General features: G+C 55.7%; 9 protein-coding genes across 9 annotated transcripts; 7 read left to right on the top strand and 2 right to left on the bottom strand.

Annotated features, from left to right (window-relative positions):
• Positions 1 to 922: 922 nt before the first annotated feature.
• IUM83_07699 (putative aquaporin) lies at positions 923 to 1,819 on the top strand (the record flags this gene model as incomplete). The annotated part of the gene is made up of 1 exon (XM_067932019.1): positions 923 to 1,819. The coding sequence occupies one exon, from the start codon at positions 923 to 925 to the stop codon at positions 1,817 to 1,819; it is 897 nt and encodes a 298-aa protein (XP_067786289.1).
• A 209-nt stretch (positions 1,820 to 2,028) lies between these two features.
• IUM83_07700 (CAMKK protein kinase) lies at positions 2,029 to 3,278 on the top strand (the record flags this gene model as incomplete). The annotated part of the gene is made up of 2 exons (XM_067932020.1): positions 2,029 to 2,721; positions 2,820 to 3,278. 2 exons carry the CDS (start codon positions 2,029 to 2,031, stop codon positions 3,276 to 3,278), a joined length of 1,152 nt encoding a protein of 383 aa, XP_067786430.1.
• Positions 3,279 to 4,751: 1,473 nt separating this feature from the next.
• On the bottom strand, positions 4,752 to 6,055 carry IUM83_07701 (uncharacterized protein; the record flags this gene model as incomplete). The annotated part of the gene is made up of 3 exons (XM_067932021.1): positions 4,752 to 5,081; positions 5,156 to 5,535; positions 5,608 to 6,055. 3 exons carry the CDS (start codon positions 6,053 to 6,055, stop codon positions 4,752 to 4,754), a joined length of 1,158 nt encoding a protein of 385 aa, XP_067786431.1.
• Positions 6,056 to 6,160: 105 nt separating this feature from the next.
• On the top strand, positions 6,161 to 8,485 carry IUM83_07702 (uncharacterized protein; the record flags this gene model as incomplete). The annotated part of the gene is made up of 6 exons (XM_067932022.1): positions 6,161 to 6,270; positions 6,347 to 6,855; positions 6,920 to 7,119; positions 7,191 to 8,120; positions 8,193 to 8,316; positions 8,400 to 8,485. 6 exons carry the CDS (start codon positions 6,161 to 6,163, stop codon positions 8,483 to 8,485), a joined length of 1,959 nt encoding a protein of 652 aa, XP_067786432.1.
• A 143-nt stretch (positions 8,486 to 8,628) lies between these two features.
• On the bottom strand, positions 8,629 to 9,504 carry IUM83_07703 (Mitochondrial Carrier (MC) Family; the record flags this gene model as incomplete). Its single annotated transcript, XM_067932023.1, has 1 exon — positions 8,629 to 9,504. The coding sequence occupies one exon, from the start codon at positions 9,502 to 9,504 to the stop codon at positions 8,629 to 8,631; it is 876 nt and encodes a 291-aa protein (XP_067786404.1).
• A 1,608-nt stretch (positions 9,505 to 11,112) lies between these two features.
• On the top strand, positions 11,113 to 14,390 carry IUM83_07704 (phosphatidylinositol-4-phosphate 5 kinase-like protein; the record flags this gene model as incomplete). Its single annotated transcript, XM_067932024.1, has 8 exons — positions 11,113 to 11,976; positions 12,056 to 12,204; positions 12,404 to 12,457; positions 12,532 to 12,621; positions 12,696 to 13,065; positions 13,142 to 13,693; positions 13,759 to 14,000; positions 14,078 to 14,390. The coding sequence occupies 8 exons, from the start codon at positions 11,113 to 11,115 to the stop codon at positions 14,388 to 14,390; spliced, it is 2,634 nt and encodes an 877-aa protein (XP_067786291.1).
• Positions 14,391 to 14,663: 273 nt separating this feature from the next.
• On the top strand, positions 14,664 to 15,780 carry IUM83_07705 (Coatomer subunit zeta-1; the record flags this gene model as incomplete). Its single annotated transcript, XM_067932025.1, has 8 exons — positions 14,664 to 14,672; positions 14,799 to 14,958; positions 15,035 to 15,120; positions 15,194 to 15,255; positions 15,325 to 15,402; positions 15,475 to 15,526; positions 15,611 to 15,655; positions 15,733 to 15,780. The coding sequence occupies 8 exons, from the start codon at positions 14,664 to 14,666 to the stop codon at positions 15,778 to 15,780; spliced, it is 540 nt and encodes a 179-aa protein (XP_067786433.1).
• Positions 15,781 to 16,057: 277 nt separating this feature from the next.
• Positions 16,058 to 18,665, top strand: IUM83_07706 (SMAD/FHA domain; the record flags this gene model as incomplete). Its single annotated transcript, XM_067932026.1, has 7 exons — positions 16,058 to 16,243; positions 16,336 to 16,403; positions 16,474 to 16,580; positions 16,649 to 16,685; positions 16,752 to 17,868; positions 17,954 to 18,021; positions 18,098 to 18,665. 7 exons carry the CDS (start codon positions 16,058 to 16,060, stop codon positions 18,663 to 18,665), a joined length of 2,151 nt encoding a protein of 716 aa, XP_067786405.1.
• Positions 18,666 to 18,948: 283 nt separating this feature from the next.
• Positions 18,949 to 19,769, top strand: IUM83_07707 (Dihydrolipoyllysine-residue acetyltransferase component of pyruvate dehydrogenase complex; the record flags this gene model as incomplete). Its single annotated transcript, XM_067932027.1, has 2 exons — positions 18,949 to 19,063; positions 19,147 to 19,769. 2 exons carry the CDS (start codon positions 18,949 to 18,951, stop codon positions 19,767 to 19,769), a joined length of 738 nt encoding a protein of 245 aa, XP_067786406.1.
• Positions 19,770 to 19,828: the final 59 nt, after the last annotated feature.

Genomic DNA, 19,828 nt, shown 5'->3' on the forward strand with positions numbered 1-19,828 from the left:
ATGGCACGTGCAGCACGCTGTTTATCGAGCATGACTAGCTGGCTGACGCCGCGTTGACCCGTTGCCGGAGGCTGTCACGTCGAGATTCCTGTCGCTCCGGCACCTTGAAGTTCGCGGTGCGCGCCTTGGGTTTCCTCGGATTGCCGTGGCGCCCCGCGTTGCTAAACGCGAATCGCCGGCATCTCGTAGGGGTCTCAGTATGGGTGCGCGATGATGACGGCAGCGGTGGTGAGCGAACGTTCTGTGTTGACGATGGGAGTGCTGACCGTCAGCAAGACTTGCTGGGCAAGTGCTGTCAAAGCTGCCGGTGTCTTCATGGTCGAGAGAGACCCCTGCAGGACGCGTCGTTCCGGCGCCCGGCGACTCTGAACATCTGAGCACGGCCACCTCGCTGCTTCAGCCGAGCACACTGATTTCGAGGCGTTGGGAGGTGAAGGACAGGTCCCACCGAGCTCGCCCGACTCGGATCACCGGATTTGACACCGACGGATGCTCTTCATCGCCTCTCCGTTAAAAAAATCTGTGCCGGGCTTGCATTTCACGGGCTTGCCGCAGCGGCCCCACTTCAACGTGCCACTCCAGTACCTACACTGGAAAATCTCCCTCGAGTTGTTTGACGCCGCGCAATGCACTGGGCTCGAGAGTCGAGGGCCAGACCCGCACCTTGAACTTCAATGCAACTGGTGCAGGTTGCACCCCGCGGCAAAACTGCTACAGTTACTGTTGTAGTACAGTATGTACATGTAAGTCGCTGCTGAGTGCGCTTGTATCAGGCCCTCGCCCGTTGTGCGTCGTTGGTTGCTGGTGCTCATAGTCCTTGGGGCCGCCACTGCAGAGCTCACTTTTCAATTCTCCGCCAAAGCCGCAACCAAGTCTTCTTCTCGACTTCTAGTCGACTTTTGCCGACCGACCCATGCCAACCATGACGAGAAATTCGGACCTCGAGAAGAACAGCCACGCGTACGCCGACCTGGAATCGCCGGACCCGGCCAACCACTTGCAGCATCTGACGCCTGTCGAGAACGTACCGTACATGGTCAAGAGCCAATTCGCCAAGGAGATGATGGCCGAGTTTCTCGCCATGTTCGTGACCATGCTCTTCGGGCTGTCGTGCATGACGCAAGTGGTGCTGAGCAGCGAGGCCAGCGGCAGCTTCGTGACCATCGCCCTGTGCTGGGGTCTCGCCTTCTTCTTCGGCATCACCATTGGCGGCGGTGTCTCCGGAGCACACCTGAACCCGGCCGTGACCACGACGCTGGCGCTGCTCAAGCTGCTGCCGTGGAAGAAAGTACCGTTCTACATCCTCAACCAAGTTGTCGCCGCCTACGTGGCCGCGCTCTTCGTGTACATCTTGTACCGGCCGATGTTCAACGAGGTGGACCCGGACCGGACGACGACGCACACCATCTTCGCGACGTACCCGCACGAAAACGTGGGCAACTTCACGTGCTTCCTGACGGAGTTCGTGGCGACGGCCCTGCTGATCCTGGGCATCTTGGCGCTGCTGGACCAGCACAACCGCCCCATCGGAAAGAAGGCCGTGCCGCCTGCCGTCGGAGCGTTGGTGAGCACGATCGCCATGGGATTCGCCATGAACACGGGTCTGGCCATCAACCCCGCCCGGGATCTGGGCCCTCGTCTCTTCATGCTGTGCGCCGGCTGGGGCTCGCGCGTGTTCTCACTCAACCACTACTACTTTTGGGTGCCCATTGTGGCTCCGATCACGGGCGGCGCTGCTGGTGCCTTCGTGTACGAGGCATTGATCGGCTACCACCACGTGGGGAAGAACCGTGGCCCGCACCCTGAGTACCGGTTCTAAGACAAAACGGCGGAGCTTCCTATCGCCGATACCAATAGGTATCGGTAGCTTCTAGGTTGTTTCGTGAGGTGTCAACTACTTTTTCATTCGTGGTCAATATATCGTTCGTTGGTTTACCGGTACCGGTGATAGTACTCGGTGTAGGATACCTTGGCGAAAAGGGTTTTTGTCCAAAATCATTTTTTGTTTTCGAGAGCAGCAACGACAATATGAGCAACGTCACCGGCACTCGGCGCTGGAACATCGCGGAGACGCGTTGCGTGGTGAAGCGGAAGACCGCGGATGGCGACAAGTTCGTGAACAACTACCGCGTGCTGCAGACGCTGGGCCAGGGCCGCTTCGGCAAGGTGAAGCTCTGCGAGAGGCTCGCGGCCAGCGCAGCCGCGACGTCTGCGGCTAGTAGCGATGCGGACGCGGAGCTTGCAGCCGCGTCGCTGCCCCCGCCGGCCTTCGCGCCGCCCAAGGCGCGGCTGTTCGCCATGAAGATCTTCTCCAAGAAGATGCTGCGCAGACTCAAGGACTACTGCGCAGAGCCTGCAGGGGATGGGGGAGACGCAGCAGCAGAAGCTGATGATGTAGAGGTCGCGGTGCCCATGCGGATGCGGGCCGTGACGGCGCTGGACCGAGTGCACGACGAGGTCGAGATCATGCGCTCGCTGTACCACCGCAACATCGTGTTGCTGTTCGAGGTCATCGAGGCCGACGACAGCGACAAGCTCTACATGGTGCTCGAGTACATGGCGTGCGGGCCATGCATGGTGTATCGCCCGGACACCAAGGACTTCTACAGCCGGGTGACTGGAGGCACTCTGTCGGAGGAGCTGGCTCGGAGCTACTTGTCGGACATCCTGTTGGGTCTGCAGTACTTGCACGGACGTCAGATTTGTCACCGCGACATCAAGGTGAGTGACGACTGAAGTTGTCTATTTTGCTGAAAGGTGTCGATGGTTGTTGTGCATGCATGCTCACTCGGATGAAATGCTGATGTGTGGATCTGTAGCCGGATAACGTGCTGCTGAACGATACGGGGCGTTGCCACCTGACGGATTTCGGCTGCGCGAAGGCGGTTGGCGTGCACGATGGCAAGGAGACGGTGTGGGTGACAGACACGGTAGGAACTTACCAGTTCTTGGCGCCAGAGTGCTGCTCCGGTGAACCGTACGACCCATTCAAGGTGGACATATGGGCTGTTGGCGTCATTTTTTTCATCTTCCTGTTCGGGAGGCTGCCATTTACGTCGGAAAGTGCCCGAGAACTGTTCGACGAGATCACTCGTGCAGAGGTTGTGTTGCCCGGCCTAGATGAGTCCCGCCGCGAGCAAACACTCAGCCCCGAGGCTCATGATTTGCTACATCGACTGCTAGAGAAAGATCCTGAGCAGCGGATTACCATTGCCGAGGCCCTTAGCCACTCGTGGTTGCACCAAGACGAGGACGATGATGAACCCCTCTCATTTTGATGAGTGTCAAGCCCGTCCACCAAAATGCAGCTAGATATTTTCTGGCGTCAAGCGGAACGTAACTTCCAAATCATTCCGGTTTAAGACTTGATCGGTGCATTCGTTTAAGAAACTTCGACCATGAGAGCTGCTCTCGAAGTCGAAGGTGCATCCAGTTGGCGACACTGTGGTGCTGCTGCACCCGTGCCAACTGCAAGCAGCACACACAAAGAGACCGCGGCAAAATTGTGGCCATACTGCCGAGCTTATGTGTCTCGGTTGAATCCTGGGTAGTTGATTAACAAACCCACCGCAGAAAAGACCAGTTAGCACTCGGCCACTAAGGTTGCAACGAAGCCAACATTTCCGAACTTGCCAAGACACAGACCTTTCACGTTCGAGCATTTTGAACGCATGCATCTGTTCAACACTCACTTGGATCGCCTGCTGATTAGAGTGGGCTTCAAGAAGACTAAACACCCACGAAGGCACCGCGCGTCGAAAACACCCCAGCAGACAGTGAGGACTAGATTGCGAGTGCAAGTACCACCTGCTCATCGAGCTAGAACAAACGACTTCAAATGCAGACCGACAACTGATTGATTCATCGAGATGAGATTGAAATGGCTTCACATCCGTTCCGGGTTGGGTCGTTCGGCAGAATATACCACGGAACTTGGCTTGGTTTGCGAGCTGTCATCAAGCGTGTCGACTTGGTGTCCACCAAGGGAGGCTGCAAACTGGAAAAGGTTGCACCATCCGCACATCGTTCCTCTGTTTGGCGCCTGCGTCTCGTTTGGTGAGAAACAGGAGCAATCAGGCCTCTTTGTGTGCGAGGAAGCAGAGAACGGCAGCCTGCGAGACTACTAGTTCAACGAGGCTCAAGCGGGTCGATCACCACCAATTTGGCGAGCTCTCCGTGATGCAGCGCTGGGACTGCGCTTCATGCACCAGAGGGGCATTGTTCACGGCGATCTCAAGTGTAACAACATCCTTGTGAGCAAGACGGGCATTGCAATGCTGACGGACTTTGGACAAAGCTGCATGCCAGCCCAGGATGGTCGATCTCGAGAACCAATCGGCGCTTTTCAATGGAAGGCACCGGAACTGTTTGAACCTGATTGCAGAGCCCCGACGTTTGAGCCGGACATCTATGCTTTCGGCATGTGTGTTGTTGAGGCTTGGCGTGGCGGGTCTCCGTGGGGTTCTCAACCTGATGCCGCCATCCGGTACACCCTCGTCAAAATGAAACGAGCCGCAGCTCAAGCAGGATATCAGAGATCCATTTCGACTTGCATCACGCCGCGACCTGGTAATGTGAAGAGTGATCAGCATTGGGGCTTCGTGGAACAATTGTGTGCTTTTGAACCATCAGAGCGACTCAAGCTCAATGAAGCGATTTCAATTCTTGAGAAATTTGCACAAGACGAAGCCACTCAATGCGCGCAGCCACCGGAAATTGCGTAGATCTTTTATTGGATAAGCAGTATTCATCTACTTCATTCCACGCTGAGACGTTTGCTCCAGCTGAGTTTTCTCGTTGTAGCACTCGTCTAACATTTGATGCGTCAGTTGGAACACTTCGTGAACATGAACGCCATCCATGCCGCCACCAGCAAACGGATCCTCCATCGTTCTCTCCACGTTGAAGATGCCTGTCATCAACAGGCTTGTGGATACACTAAGCAGCAAGCAAAAGGCGAAGTTCGTCGTCTGATAGTCGTTGCCGCGCGCAATATAAACGTAGTACGGGCCGTAAAAAATCGGGAGTACCAAGATGAAAAGCCGGGTAAAGGACCGCGTAGCTTGAGGAGTTCGGTAAAACTAACACCGTCCAGAGAGTACGATAAGAACTCAAACACAATCGAAGTAGCTAAAGTGAATCACACGGTACAAACCTTGATGTTCTGGAGTTTCTCGATACGAGCTTGAAGCAACCAGTGGTACTGATTAATTCGCGAAGCTTCGTTGGCAGGCATCCCGCAGGCTTTCAATACCTCCACTTGATCGTGCAACTGGCGAATCGTGTCGACAATGTGCAATTGCAAATGCTTCACGGGGGTCACATACTGCAGAGCGAGTTTGCGTCCGTGCGAAGTGAACCGGTGTCGTCCGCGTGTGAAGGTAGGCATGATAAGCAGCGACATCGTGTCGTGCAGCAACGATTCGAGCAGCCCCTTGGTCTTCTGCACGTGATCTAGCGGCAATTTCTTCCGGCCATTGTCTCCCCAGTTCCACAGCGCATTGGCGAGAAGAATGTTAACTAGCAATGACCTCACTACAAAGACACACACAAAAGATTAGCCCCACTTGAAAGACAACATTTTCCACACTTCATCACTGCATTCACCCTCCGCAATGATGTCCAGCGCCTGCTCTCGCCGTGTGAAGGCCTGCCTGATCTGCATGATCATCGGCGACACCACGGCGAAGGAGACGATGGTCCACGAGATGTTGGCGCCGAAGCTCGGGCCCGAGCTGCTCTTGCCCAGGAAGTAGTAGAGCGAGGTGGTGACGACCGAGAAGAGCACCACGAACAGCCCCTCGAACGTGATGAGCTGGATGCAGAACACCTTGGAGGCGGCGTACAGGTCCAGCACCGTGTCGCGGAAGCCCTCACTCGCGCGGCGCAGCGCCGCCCCGACGCTCATCTCGTCCTCATCGCCGTTGCATCCCCATATCTCGCCAGTGTTTTGCGGGTAATTGACGTCCGCGCGCGACAGGGCCGCAGCCCTGGTACCGTATTGAGCATACCTTCCTTCGGGCATCGGACTCCGATTCGGAGACCTGATCTCCATTCCGGCGATGGAGTTTTTTTACGACTACACGAACTGCCACCAACAGGTACGGTACTGTACCCCGATTTAATGACTGGTGCGTGTCGTTTGATGACCATTGGGAGGATGGAGTCGAAGGTGCCAACGACTGTCCTGGATGGTGCGGCGGTGGGCATCGAGGCCTTCGTGGACACTGACGAGGGGCGTTTGGTTGTGCGCGGTCGCATCAAGACGAAGTGCGTAGTGGTTGCAATGCCAGAGAAGCTGTGGGTCAATGGGAACTCGGCTGACATGTGTGGATTGTCAATTCAGACCGGAGGATTTCGTGGTGCGCGAGATCAGTGCAGCGGGTGACGTTGTGGGGTTCAGCGATGATAGCGACCGACTGCCGACGGAGAGTGAGCGCGAAGCTGTGTTGAAGAAGATCGAGGAGGCTTCGCAGAGGCAGAAGAAGGAGAGACTGGTGTTTGACGAGCCCGTTGGCGGATGGCGAGCAGCGCTGACGGAACTGATTGGAGCCAAGGACTGTGAGCGCGTGGAGAGTGTGGCGCAGGGTCGGTTGAACGAATGCTTCCTTTCGTCGCCCGCGGAGTTCCGAGACCGCATCTACCTTCAAAATTGCATCCAGAACTGCTTCCCGGGCCTAGACTGCAAGGCGCACAAGGCTCCGTCAACCGAAGACCAAGCTGAGGAGCAGCAGATCCAAGTGCAGCTGGACCCCGTGTACAAAAAGTTGCGAAATGGCGGCATGACTATTGAGAACTGCGACTGTTTGCTTGCTTTTCTCCGAAGGGGAGCTGATGACCCCACGGCATCAAAAGGTGAGTACTCCACGGGCTTATTTGCCTGCTGGTGCTGAGGTGACTGACCAAATCTTACGTGCAGGGCTTGAGCTGGACCATGAGGACACGAAAGAATCGCGGACAGCGCTGCATCGCGTGATAGCTAAGAGCTCGTCGTCTTTCAAAACAAAGACTGAAACCCGGAATGGCGTGCAGCGACTGGTTGTGCACTTCTTGCCAAAGAGCAGTAAAAAGCGCAAACGCTCGCAACCGCAAGCGTATCTCCGGTTTGTTGTCCAAAAGGTACGGTCATTGTGGCCTTCCTAGCTGCCTCTTCCACTTACCAAGCTCGGTCACTTCGTTGTGTTTTGCAGACAAACCAGGAGCACTTTGCGTGCTTTGACAAGCTGGCTCGGTGGCTCCATCGCCCCCTCTCAGCGTTTTCATACGCCGGCACGAAGGACAAGGCAGCCATCACCTTCCAGCACGTTGTCGCAAGTGGGGTAGCACCTGATCGACTTTTAAGTTTGAACAGCGCTGAAGAAGCTACGTTAACCGGGATCCGAGTGGGAGATCTTCAGTATGTCGAAACTCCAATGGCACTGGGCGGAGCGAGTGGAAACAGGTTCACTATAACCATCCAGAAGCTCTCAAGTGAAACAGAGTCTAATCCTAAGACGATTCAATCGTCCCTCGGGCCCATACTGGAGGAGATCAAGCATCAGGGCTTCGCCAACTACTTCGGGTTTCAGCGCGTCGGGGTGCCCACCAACACAGTGAGGCCTCACCACATCGGCGAAAAGATCATTGCAAGCAAGTGGGAGGACGCTCTTAGACTCATTTTGGCAGTACAAGACAATGACTCTGCGGATGGTGCAAAGGCAAAACAGCTTTATCTCGAGTCTCGTGACATCGAAGCTGCTCTCAAGCTTATGCCTCACAGTATGTCAGTCGAGCGCCAGGTACTTCAGGGGTTGAAGCGCTTTGGAAGCGATGCGTTCGAGCAGGCAGTCCTGAGTGTTCCCTTTTCGCGTCGCGTGATGTATATGCACGCATACCAGAGTTACCTGTTCAACCGAATGGTTTCGCTTCGGTTGCACAAGTATGGAAACAAGGTTGTCGAAGGTGATTTGATCAAGTGCGATGAACCGAGCGAGAAGTCAATCGCGGTGAAGGTTATCACTGCAGAAGAAGCGGCTGAGCTCAACAGGACTCACGCAGACGCACTAGGACTCGTGCATCTGCCGCTACCTGGAACGAGTGTGATTTTCCCTTCCAACTCGATAAAGGAGGCATGCCTCAAGGTTAGTACTTGTTCGCAGTCGGTATGCTCGATGTTGAAAGTGACTGAATGCATTGCGCTGACTGTATTTTAGATGATGGAGGAAGACGGCACTAAGGGTGCTCTCTGCGACTCAGGACCAGTGAAAGGAGCTTACAGGCCGCTGATTGCATACCCTCGCGACTTGGAGTGGGCGTGGCAAGACGATGAAGACAAGGGTGCGTGCATGCATTAATCGTTTACTTGTAGGTCTTAGAAGACATGGCTCTCACCGACATGCGTCTATTTGTCCCTCCCACAGGGCTATCGCTCCAGCTTTCCTTCTCACTCGACAGTGGATGCTTCGCTACCATGTGCCTGCGCGAGGTGCTTCACTCAGATCTCTAGAGCACTCGGAATGCTTCAAAGAACGCAATCATCATTCGCAGTCAAAACCAGCATCAATTCATTATTCGGACCGGCCGTACCGGTCATTCCCCTGCTACTTCACATCGGTCGCCAACGGCAGGTCACGCAACGCCATCCAGGCTCTATTTCTTGGCCTCCATGTCCTCGAGCGCTTGGCGCACGAGCTTGGCGCCCGTGACCATGAAGAGCGTCTGCCAGATGCCCAGCCCCAGGCGCGGCACGATGCCCTTGAAGAGACCTCCGTAGCCCTGCTCCTTGACGACCGTGCGGAAGACCTGCACCATGTTCTGCTTGGGCTCGCCGCGGTCGGCCGCGCTCTGCATCTGGATGCGCGCCACCTCGAACGGGTGGTTCCAGCAGGCCAGGCCGCCGCCCACGATGCCGGCGCCCGCCTCCTGGGCCACCGTGAGCTTGGCGTCCTTGTCCCCGTGGAACAGCAGCTTGAACTGGCCACGCACGATCTCCGTGAAGCCCTGGCGCGACGCCCAGTTGGTGGCCTGGCGGAAGGCGATGGCCGTGCCGCCCGGGTAGAAGCCCTTGAGGCCGTGCGCGCCGTACACGTTGTGGATGCGCTGCATGGTGGAGATGGAGCGGTCGCCCGTCACGGCGCCCGTGACCAGGAAGGTGCAGGGCCCCATGACCACGACCTGGCACACGCCGCCGCCGGCGCCCGCCAGGAAGCCCGTGGCGCCCTGGCCCACGCCCGCGGACAGCAGCGAGTCGGAGATGGCCTCCTTGGAGAAGAGCAGGATGGCGCCCTTGGACGCGGACTCGACCATCTTGGGGCCCGTGCCGGCCCAGAAGGCGGACACGCCGCCGCCCTCGCGCATGACGTTGCGGAAGGCCTGCAGCGTCGACTCGGTGCGGTAGCGGCCCATGCGCGTCTTCCAGACCTCGAAGGGCATGCCGAGCGTCGCGGCCTCCAGGCACTGCAGCAGGCCGCCGTTGAGCAGGTCGCGCGGACCCACCTTCTTGCCGGACGCGGGCGGGGGAGACATCTCGGCGGGCGGGTGTGTGAGGAGGAGAACTGGACGCTCGGGGCGGCAAATCGAGATGTGAAAACTGAGTCTGCAGGCGGTCAACTATGGATGCTGATTTCCTAAGGGGTTTGGGGTGAGGTGTGTGAGAATCTGAGGAGATAGGAAGTACGGTACTATAGGACGTCGATCACGGCCCACGTACTTGGGGTCGTGACGTCACGGTGTCGGCACTGCCCAAAGCTTGAGGACGTCAGCCCACCCGCGCATTTGCTGGCCGCAACATCTGCATCCGCTGCTGCCGAGTCAACGCGGGGCCGTCACTAGCAGCCTCCCCATTTTGCCTTTGACTTATCAATCGAGGGGCTTCACAGTGCGTTTCCGTAGCTCCAGTGACAAGCACCGCGGCTGCATCTATCGTTCTTCATTGCGTGAACTCAATGGCATACGATTATGAGCTGCGGAGCTCGCGGCGACATGATGCGACGAAGTGGTGGGGGTGGCGTTTGATTCGACTGGGATCTAACGTGGGTGCTTGGTTGCGGACACTACTGCAGGTGTTTCATTTACCCTGCAATGCAGCTGTCTGCGGACCATTCTGCATCGAACTGTTGGATTAAGGGGAACTCACTGCTGGATTCCCCCCTCCCCCGGACCATGCCCCCCACGACAATAAGGGTTTCTCGCGCTGCGACGAGGTGTTCTTGTTTCCACACCATGTGGCCCACGCTCGAGCGAGCTGGTGCGGACACATTGCTCGTTCATGTGTTTGCTAGCAGCTGAATCGAAGTTGTCGCGCGCCACGAAATGCTCCACGCAAAAGTAACACTGACACGCCCTCAGCTGGCACAGCCCCAGTAGTCGACGGCAACCCACACTGAGTTGTATGAGCTCGCTGCCTTGCCGGTGAAGGCATCCACACTGTGTATGCTCCAGACTGCAGCTCTTGGCGTTCGTCCCAGAGCGTCGAGCGGGGCTTGTGCCTCTTCATGTTGAAGTAGGCTTGACAAGCAGGGCCACTCTAGCTTCCAAGCTAAATTTATAGGACCACTCGCAACTTTGTAGGATCAGTTGAGGAAGCCAGTAATCTGGACGCAGACAGGCCACTAATACCAAAAGCTGGTGCCTATCGTTTCTATAATCTCATTCAAATAACCAAACTCGGGTGTATTCAGATCCAAAAGTACCAACTATTGTCAACATCGTGCCACATAGCGAAACCAACACTAATCGGAGCCTCGGCGCACGACACTGCTTTGCGCAGAGGACAGGCAGCGAGTCAGTTATATATCGCGAACGCTTCGAGCGCATCGAGAGCTTCCAGCGGCGTCGGAACCGTCGGGCGCAGCGTTTTAGACCCTTCCTGGCGACGCCGCCGACGACGCACGAGCCCCGCGCCGCCACTAGCCACCAAGCCGACAGGCACAGAGACGGAGGCGCGAGTTCCCGGCGTGCCCTGCTGTTTCCTGCGCATCATTTGGGATCGCCCCTTCTTTCCCGGCCTGTAGGGGCAGGAGAGGCGAGTTAGTTCGCGATAGACAGCGCGCTGACTGCTGGGATTGAATAAGGCGACGACCCCCCGACCGACTGGCGTGTGTGCCGCTGAGCAGAGAAGCCTCGGGAGCCTAGATGGCCAGGTCGCACAGCACAGAGACCCCGTACCGCCGCTCCCAGTCCGTCACCAGCCACTCGCAGCAGCACCGAGGCACGCCCGTGCTGGAGGAGCAGAACTACATGAGCGCGTTCAGCCCGCCGGCCAACGGCGTCTACGTCATGGAGACGCTGCAGCAGCCCGAGGGCGACGCGGCCCCCGACGGACGGCGCTCCATGCGCCAACTGCCGCCTGTGGACCAGAACGGCTCCTTCCGGCAGCGCCACGGCGTCACGCGCGGAGCCTCCAACGGCTTCGTCACCATGGACAACAACAGCACCATCAGCAGCTCCAGCGGCAACTACATTGACGCCATGAGCCTCAACAATAACAACATGAGCGCCACGGCGCAGCAGCCGCTGATCTCCACGCCGCGCGCTACGCAGAAGAACATCGTCCGCGTGATCGACAAGGACATGACGCAGCAGTTCCGCGGACGCTCCAAGTCGGTGGGGCAGGGACGTATTCGCTGGTTCGAGAACAGGAAGTCGCAGCTCCTTGGCTTCTGCCTCACGATGGCGTTTCTTGGCGTGTCAGTCGCCATGTACAGCTACCGATGGACGGGACTTATTGCGGGCTCAGTGAACACGATCATTTGCGGCTCGGCCGTGGTTGTCACGTACTGCCGCAAGAAGCAATGGCACCAGCATCCGAATCCGATCGTGTACAATCGCTCTGTGCTAAGCATCTTCATGGCGATATGCTTGCTGTTGAACGTGCTTGTGGACTTTGACCCCAGTGGGTCGAACACGAACTGTCAGCGACTTGCTGGTATCACGGAGTTTTTCTTCTTCACTGGCGAAGCTTGGGGTCTTGCCATGGCTTGCGATCTTTTCTTCTCGGTGTGTATTAACTGCTACCATCCTTCTTTACGAGATATGCAGTCTACACGTGGCTAACCTTTGCGTCTTTTGTGCACAGCTTACGAGTCCTTTCACAAGCTACAAACGACTGATGAAATTCTACCACCTGTGGGTTTGGCTGGGAGGCATCATCATGGGTGTGATCACGTACTCGGTCCAAGGCGCCGGCGGATTCTTCACTGTAGACGGCCAGTCCATGACGTACGAGTCCGATACGGACACTGTTATCGGGTTTTGCCTGGCGTCGTCGCGTATTTGCTGCGATTCTGGTGAAACGTGCCCTGACTCCATCCAGAAATGCTCTACTACCGCAAGCTTCCTGAATGCGCAGAAATGGTGGGTGCTTTACCGCTCTGCAGGTTCATGGAAATCTCTCTTAACCTATGCTTTGTGAACTATTCCACAGGCCCTGGATTTTGATTTACTGCTTTGTGCTCATAGTGCTGTTCGTGTCGGTGTGGTAAGTCCCTGACCAAAATGGGTGCGTGTATTTGTTCGTTTTCTAAACAGTTTTTGCCTCTTTCCGTGCTACAGCGTGTTGACATTGGCATGGCACCGTCTCTACTTGCGCGGTGTCCCCAAAACATACAACATTCGCCTTCGCGTACTGAACTTCATCTCCTTGTAAGTGCATACTGGGATATATTTTGCACAATCGATCTCGTTAACCAGGGTGCTTTTTCTCTTCTGATGACCAGCTTCACGGGTGCTTATGTTTTCTACTGGTTGCTCCTGCTGCTGCTCTACATGTGCGCGTATTTCTTGTCGACGAAGAGTGACACATCGAACTCGAAGGCCGTTGCGCAGGTGCTGCGCCAACTAGTTATCTTCCTCATTTCGTCAAAGGGATACCTGGACTATGTGATTTGGTTCGCTGTAAACAACATCAACAGAAAGAGCGCAAACGGTCGCGATGAATCGACAGATGTGGATGTTGATCTGAGTCCGCAAGCCAACGCAGCTTTGCGCTCAGAGATTTTGTACTACACCACGTCAGGTATTAAGGAGTCAGTTCGTGCCGTGACCGACGAGCTCATCACTATCCCGATTTCCGGTGAAGGCGACGCGGTAATATTTTTGCTGCTCCTGTGCTTTCTAGTTTCTCATCGTAGACTGACGTGCGTTGCCACTTTTGTATCTACAGGGCAAGTCTATCAAGTTCTGGTCGTTCTGCCCGACATCATTCCGCAACATTCGCTTGACTTTCGGAATCAGTGATGCCGACTACATTCAAATGTTTGGTGCCACGACCAAGGAGCGTTTCAGTGAAGGTCGAAGTGGTGCTTTCATGTTCTACACGTCCGATGAAAGTCTGATTGTGAAGACCATGTCCCCCGAAGAGTGTGCGTTCTTGCGCAAGATGGCACCCAATTATGAGGCCTACATGACCAGCAACCCCGACACGCTCCTCACGCGGTTCTACGGTTGCCACTCCGTCTCGCTGTACGGAAAGATGTATTACTTCGTCGTCATGGGAAACCTGTTCGCGGACACCGATGTTGTGCACCACCGGTACGATATCAAGGGATCGTGGGTGGACCGTAATGCGAAGGTACCGAGCGTCGGCGATAAGACCGCGTGTCGTTACTGCAATGCTTCGTACACGTTTGGCAGCACCAAAAACCAGGAGTGCGGTGACGGCATGAACTTCCACGAGCCCGATATCGTCCTCAAGGATAACGACTTGATGACCAAGGTACGTCCTCCTCGCCTCAGTTGTGTAAACTAGTGGCTACTAACATTTTCGTTCCTTTTTTCCAGATTCGTATCGATCCGGCCACAGCACACCGTATCTACGACCAAATCCACAAGGACAGCGATTTTTTGTGCTCGCAGGGCATCATGGATTACAGTCTACTCATGGGCATTCAAAGCTCAGAGTACTTTGTCGACACAAGCCAACTGCCGCAAGCTCGCCGTGACCTACTCTTCACGCAACCCGCGACGAGCGTGGCTGGTCCGTCGCTCTACCATTTTGGTATTATCGATTTCCTGCAGCAGTGGTACGTGATAAGCTTTCCGCTAGCTTCATGTATTTTGTCCGATTGATAATCTTGACGTTCGTTCACACCATTACCAGGACGTTGGAAAAGAAGATGGAGCGGTTCTACAAGACTTTCGTCAAGCGCAAAGACCCCGAGGGCGTTTCCGCGCTGCCGCCGAAGCCTTACAAGTTCCGTTTCCAGCAGAAAATGTCCCGCATCTTCGCACTGTCGACGCACACACGCGCCGAGAACGACACGGCGTTCAACCACAACTATCCGGCGCTGATCGACGTCTTGGACCAGGGCAACTTCGATAACCAGCGCCACAACACCTTCATCAACAACTCGGTGATGGAGCAGAGGCCTGTGTTCAACCCCGATCTGCAGCAGGACATCCGCGTGGTCTAGCTGCAACCCCAAGGCGTAGTGAGTTAACCTAGGGGTCATGCGCGTCGCGTTGCATGGACCCCATTTTTTGATAAGTAGGAGACAAGAGAGAAACAAAATTTATAATTGCGCTCGTTGCCATGTCATGCGCCACTCCCGAGACCATAGTCAAGATGATCCGATACATACTGGTACAAAGCTCTGTTGCAATTTCAACCAATCAGGTCGCCCCACCTAGCACTGCCAGAGCTCCCCCTCACAACAGAAGTGCCGAGCCAAAAACCTGCTCTCAACATGGTGAAGGTGCGTCTCGCTCGTCTCTCTGCGTGGCCTCTGCGGCAGCCTCCCAGTCGTAGCTGGCAGCAGCTCCACAGCGGGCAATCGCACAGAGCTCGCTGACCATTTGGCTGCCCCGTGGACGCTCTACAGGCGGCGTCTCCGAGCGTGAAGGCGATCTTTATCCTGGACAGCGATGGCAACCGCGTGTGCGCCAAGTACTACGACAAGTCGTACCCGACGCAGAAGGAGCAGCTCGCCTTGGAGAAGAAGCTGTTCGCCAAGACCAAGAACGCCACCTCTCGCGTGGAAGGTGGGGGCGCTCTCAGCGAGGTCTGCACATGCAGCTGCGCATTCTGATCAGGGCCACTTTGTGTTGCTTTGTGCAGCCGACATTATTCTGATTGAGAACATTGTGAGCGTGTTCCGCTGCGGCTCGGACACTACGATGCACGTGGTTGGCTCGGCTTCGGAGGTGAGCGAGCAGCAGAACCTGGCTGACTCCTTGAAGAGGGATGTTGTGGACTGAAGAGAGTGGCCTGTGGCAGAATGAGCTCATCCTACTGACCGTATTGGACTCGGCCTACGACGCTGTCAGCAACCTGCTCAAGTACGTGGTTGGAACTGAACGTGGGCGTTTGGGTTGAGACTGACGTGGTTCGGTTGTCTGCGTCTGCAGGGGACGGATGGATCGCCATGTGATGCTGGACAACATCGAGCTGGTGCTACTTACGTTCGACGAGGTTGTCGACGGCGGGTATGATAGAGAGGCATGGGTTATCAGTTTGTGCGTCATGATGCTAAACGGGTGTATGTGTTATTCTTGCAGTATCATCCTGGAAGTCGACACTCCATCCATCTCGAACCGCGTGCTCATGCGCGTAAGAATGTTCATCTTTGCCGACTGCAATTGTTGCTTTGGTATTTTAACCTGTTGTTGGTCGTCTTGCTTTTTTTTATTTCAGGGTATCGACAACGAAGTGCCAATGGCAGAGCTCACCATTTCACAGGTAGGTTTGCTTAGCCTATTTTCCCGGTAGCAATCGCGTTCCTGTGCATTTACTTTGTATCTTTTTCACCTTCGTAGGCGTTCGCTTCGGCTCGCGAGCAGTTCTCGCGCTCTTTCCGCAGCTAGACCACGTGCCACATTAAATGTGCCTTTCTCTGCTTTCTATCCTGCTCTCCTGAACACGACTCCGTTGTGATTTTTTTATCCAACTTGTTCATGGTCTTCTACATCTAAAGGGCATTCTAAACTGAGCAGCCTCAGTTTAGCGGTGATGTTCATCGCATGCTTGTTCGGCACCGCTTATTCGTCATTATCCGCATCCTTCAGCCACGCTTATTGGTCAAAACTATACTTGCACATTGTAGCTTGTCATTTCCCCTCACCGAGCTCTCGGTCAGCGAGCATGGCGGCGAAGGAGGAGAAGGAGCCCAAGCAGGAGCAGGCCAAGCCCTGGGGGCGCTTCAAGCTCGTGTCCAAGGAGCCGGCGGAGGAGAGCGAGCACATCTACTTCTCCAACAAAGTCACCACGATCGGCCGCAACAAGCGCCGCTGCGACCTCGTGATCAGCCGACCTTACATCAGCAGCGTGGTACGGCCACGTGACCCAGCAGACTGCAGCTGCAGCAACATGACTTTAAGTATCTAACGGGTCCCTTCGTGGTGCTTGTTGGACGGTGATAGCATTGCATGGTGCAGCTGGACGGTTTGGATAAAAGCGGAGACCCCGTTGTCAAGCTCCTCGACAACAGGTTCGCTGAGTAGCTTTGTATTACAACTAAATGCCTCGACAAGCCAATGACACTGAGCTGTTTGATGCAGTCGCAACGGTATTTATGTCAATGAAGAGCCTGTGGGCAAGGGAGCCTCGGCGCAGCTGGGCAACGGATATACGATCCACTTCACGAAGCCTGGCACAACTCCGGCAGGTAGTGCGAACGGTTATAATTCCAGCGTGATACTGTGGCTGATTGAAGAATGTGTCGATGTGCTTCAGGAGTCATCCCGCTGGCTTACAAGCTTGAATTTCTGAAGTATGGGACGACAATTTGCGTTACAGTGAAGATGCCTGTGTAAGCTAACATTATTTGTTTTGTTAGGTCTCCTGAATCGAGCCCAGTCTCTCCGAAGAGCGAGGAAGTTACGTCTCCGAAGAGCAAGGGGGTTGCTTTTCCGAAGAGCAAGGAAGTTGTCTCGCCAAAGAGTGGGGATGAAGAACCGGAGGATGTCAACATGACGGTTGTCGCCGACGAAAATTTTGAGGCTACGCAACTTGCGGATCCTCCGTCTCCGTCAGAGAAAAAGCGCAAACGGATGGACGACGAGCCTGCTGTAGTCACTGTTGCCACACAAGAGCTTGAAAGCAAATTCAAGGAAGCACAAAACCAGATCGTAGCCCTGACTGAGGATCAGCAGAGCCTACAAGTTCAAGTGAACAAACTCCAGCAGGAAAATATGAACTTGATGGCCAAACTGGAGGAAGCCACAGCTAAGAATCTTCAACTGAAGACAGATTTGGCCGCAAAAGACAGGAACACAGAAGTCAAAGTCAAAGAGGCGATCAAAAAGCGTGATGAGAGTGCAGCATCGGAGATATTGAAGGTGAAAGAAGAACTCACTGCAAAGGATAGAATTGTGGAGCTGAAGATTAAGGAGGCCGTTAAAAAGAGCCAGGAGGCCGATCGCGAGACAAGGGCCCAGGAAATGGCTGCAAAACTCAAAGAAGCCACGAAGAAGTATCAGCAAAAGGTGGAGGCCGAGCACTTTGAGCAGCGGCGAGAGATGAGCGAGAAAATGGCGGCCTTTGCCAACGAAAATGAAAAGCTGCAGACTTCACTTGGCACAAAGGAAGATGAGCTGGCAGAATGTGAGGATAAACTCGCAAGTTTGCGCGAGAAGGTCACTGTGCTGACGAGTACCTTAGCCGAAAAGGAGAAGGCGTTGACAGAACGCGAGGAGAAGATCGGTGAACTCGAAGAAAAGATCAGTGCGATTAAGGATGAGAGTTCGGAACTAATGGGGCTGTTAGCAGCAGCAGAAGACAAGGTCATTGTTGCTGAAAACAAGGCTGCAGAAGCTTCCATAGCTGCTGCCGCTGCTGCCAAGGCCAGCAATGGCGCTGATGCGAATGAGCGACATGAGCTGCAAGCAGCTATTACATCTCTTCGGACTGAGCTGGAAACATATCGCTCCCTGCTTGCAAGCCGGGAAGAGGAGGTACGCACGCGCTTTCAAGTAGAACTCGTCCATTCAGTTCTGCTCACTCGTATTGATATTGTGCTTTTGGTGGTGTTAATACCAGCTTAAGAAACAGCAAGAAGCTACGAGTGCTGCTGCGACGGCGTCTCCTGCAAGTGTTGCTGCAGAAAAGTACGTGACGGCCGGTCGTTTCACCTAATGGTTTACAAGGGATTAATGAGTTTGGTTTCTGTGTTTCTACAAGTAGTATTGGCCAAGACGACGATGCAGAGACTCTTCGCGCTCGATTGGCCGCTGCATTGAACCTGTTTGGACAAGTGCAGGCCCTCGGTCTCCAGGGTAGGAGCTTGATCACTGGAACAAGTCGACCGGAGCTGGGGGACCTTCACCTCTTGTCTGCTGCATCGGCGGAGTCCGAACGCACAAGCACAGCAGTGCCAGACTCACCTAGTTCTTCTCCTAGCGAGGAAAACGCCGACGACGCGAAGGAATCACCTGTAAAGAAGTCAACGGAGAAGAAGGCTGCAAAGAAGTCCGCTAAGGACGCTAGCAGCAAAGTCGAGCAAGCTGCGCATGCCGAGGACAGTGCGAAACAATCTGCAGCGGAGCCCAAGTCGTCCCCGACCAAGTTGAAGCGAGAGAAGAAGAAGTCCATCAAGCAGGCGGCGCCGCTGTCCGCTGCGATCGAGGCGGACGCCGCCTCGGCAATCGCAGCCATGGCATCGGCGGAGAGCAGCGGCAAGAGTTCTCCGAGCGACGCAAGCACTGCAGTCGCCAACGGCGATGGTGACGGCGACTGGGAGATGCTGGAGTGAAGAAATAGGTAATGAGGTTGAAGTCACCGCCGCTATGACTGCGAAAGAAATGCTCGAGCACTATGCCAAAAACACTGTTTCCATCCCAAATCACCAAAGCCTCGGGCTACAATTTGCCACATACGATTTGAACTCTCGGCCAATCATCGGCGCGCTCGCGCTTGTTTTTGCTACATCACATCCATCAAATTGCCACACAAATCCCACAAAATTGCTGCTTGGAGACCGACCGCCGGTCATTACGAGACTCGCCCTCGACGCCCCAAGTCCTGTTATTGCTGCCATGCTGCGCACCGCCTTCCGTCTCCGCTCCGCCCTGCCGGCCCAGCGCCGCGTCGCCGCCTGCGTCTCGCGCGGCTTCGCGTCGTACCCGCCCCACGAGGTCATCGGCCTGCCGTGTACGTCAGCGCGTCGTTGGATCGGAGGTCACAGCTGGAGCTCAAGCCACTGACGAACTTGCTCGTGTTTGCTATTGATGCAGCGCTGTCGCCGACTATGGAGACCGGCAACATGTCCAAGTGGGTTCTGAAGGAGGGCGACGCCATCACCGCCGGCGACATCGTGTGCGAGATCGAGACGGACAAGGCCGTGGTCGACTACGAGGCCACGGACGACATGTTCCTGGCCAAGATCCTCATCCCGGAGGGCGCCGAGAACATCCCCGTGGGCCAGCCCATGATGGTGGTCTGCGACGAGGAGGAGTCCATCGCCGCCTTCAAGGACTTCAAGCTGGAGGACGCCCCGGCGGCCCCCGCCGCCCCCGTGCTCTCGGAGGAGGAGAAGCCCCCCAAGAAGGAGGAGGTGGCCGTGGACGCCAAGACCCACGAGCCTGTGGTGCCCCAGGACTTCCTGGTGACCTCGCAGACCACGAAGAAGACGGTGCCCGGCCCAGCCATCCCGGCGTCCCCCGTGGCTAAGCCTGCTCCCGCCCCCAAGGCCGCTGCGCCCGCCCCGGTTGCTGGCGCTGTGTTCGAGGAGAAGTGGGGTCTTGGCATCAAGAAGAGCGCCATCTCCACGAGCCTCATCAAGAAGCAGCAGGCGTACATTGCCCTGTACGGCATCACCGGCATGACGCCCGTGGCGCTGCCGGAGAAGAAGAAGTAAATCCGCAACACCAGTGTACCAGCGATAGGTTTGGCAAGCACATACCCCGTTGCGATGCA

Source organism: Phytophthora cinnamomi (assembly GCF_018691715.1).
Source record: "Phytophthora cinnamomi strain GKB4 chromosome Unknown Contig68, whole genome shotgun sequence".
NCBI lineage: Eukaryota > Oomycota > Peronosporomycetes > Peronosporales > Peronosporaceae > Phytophthora > Phytophthora cinnamomi.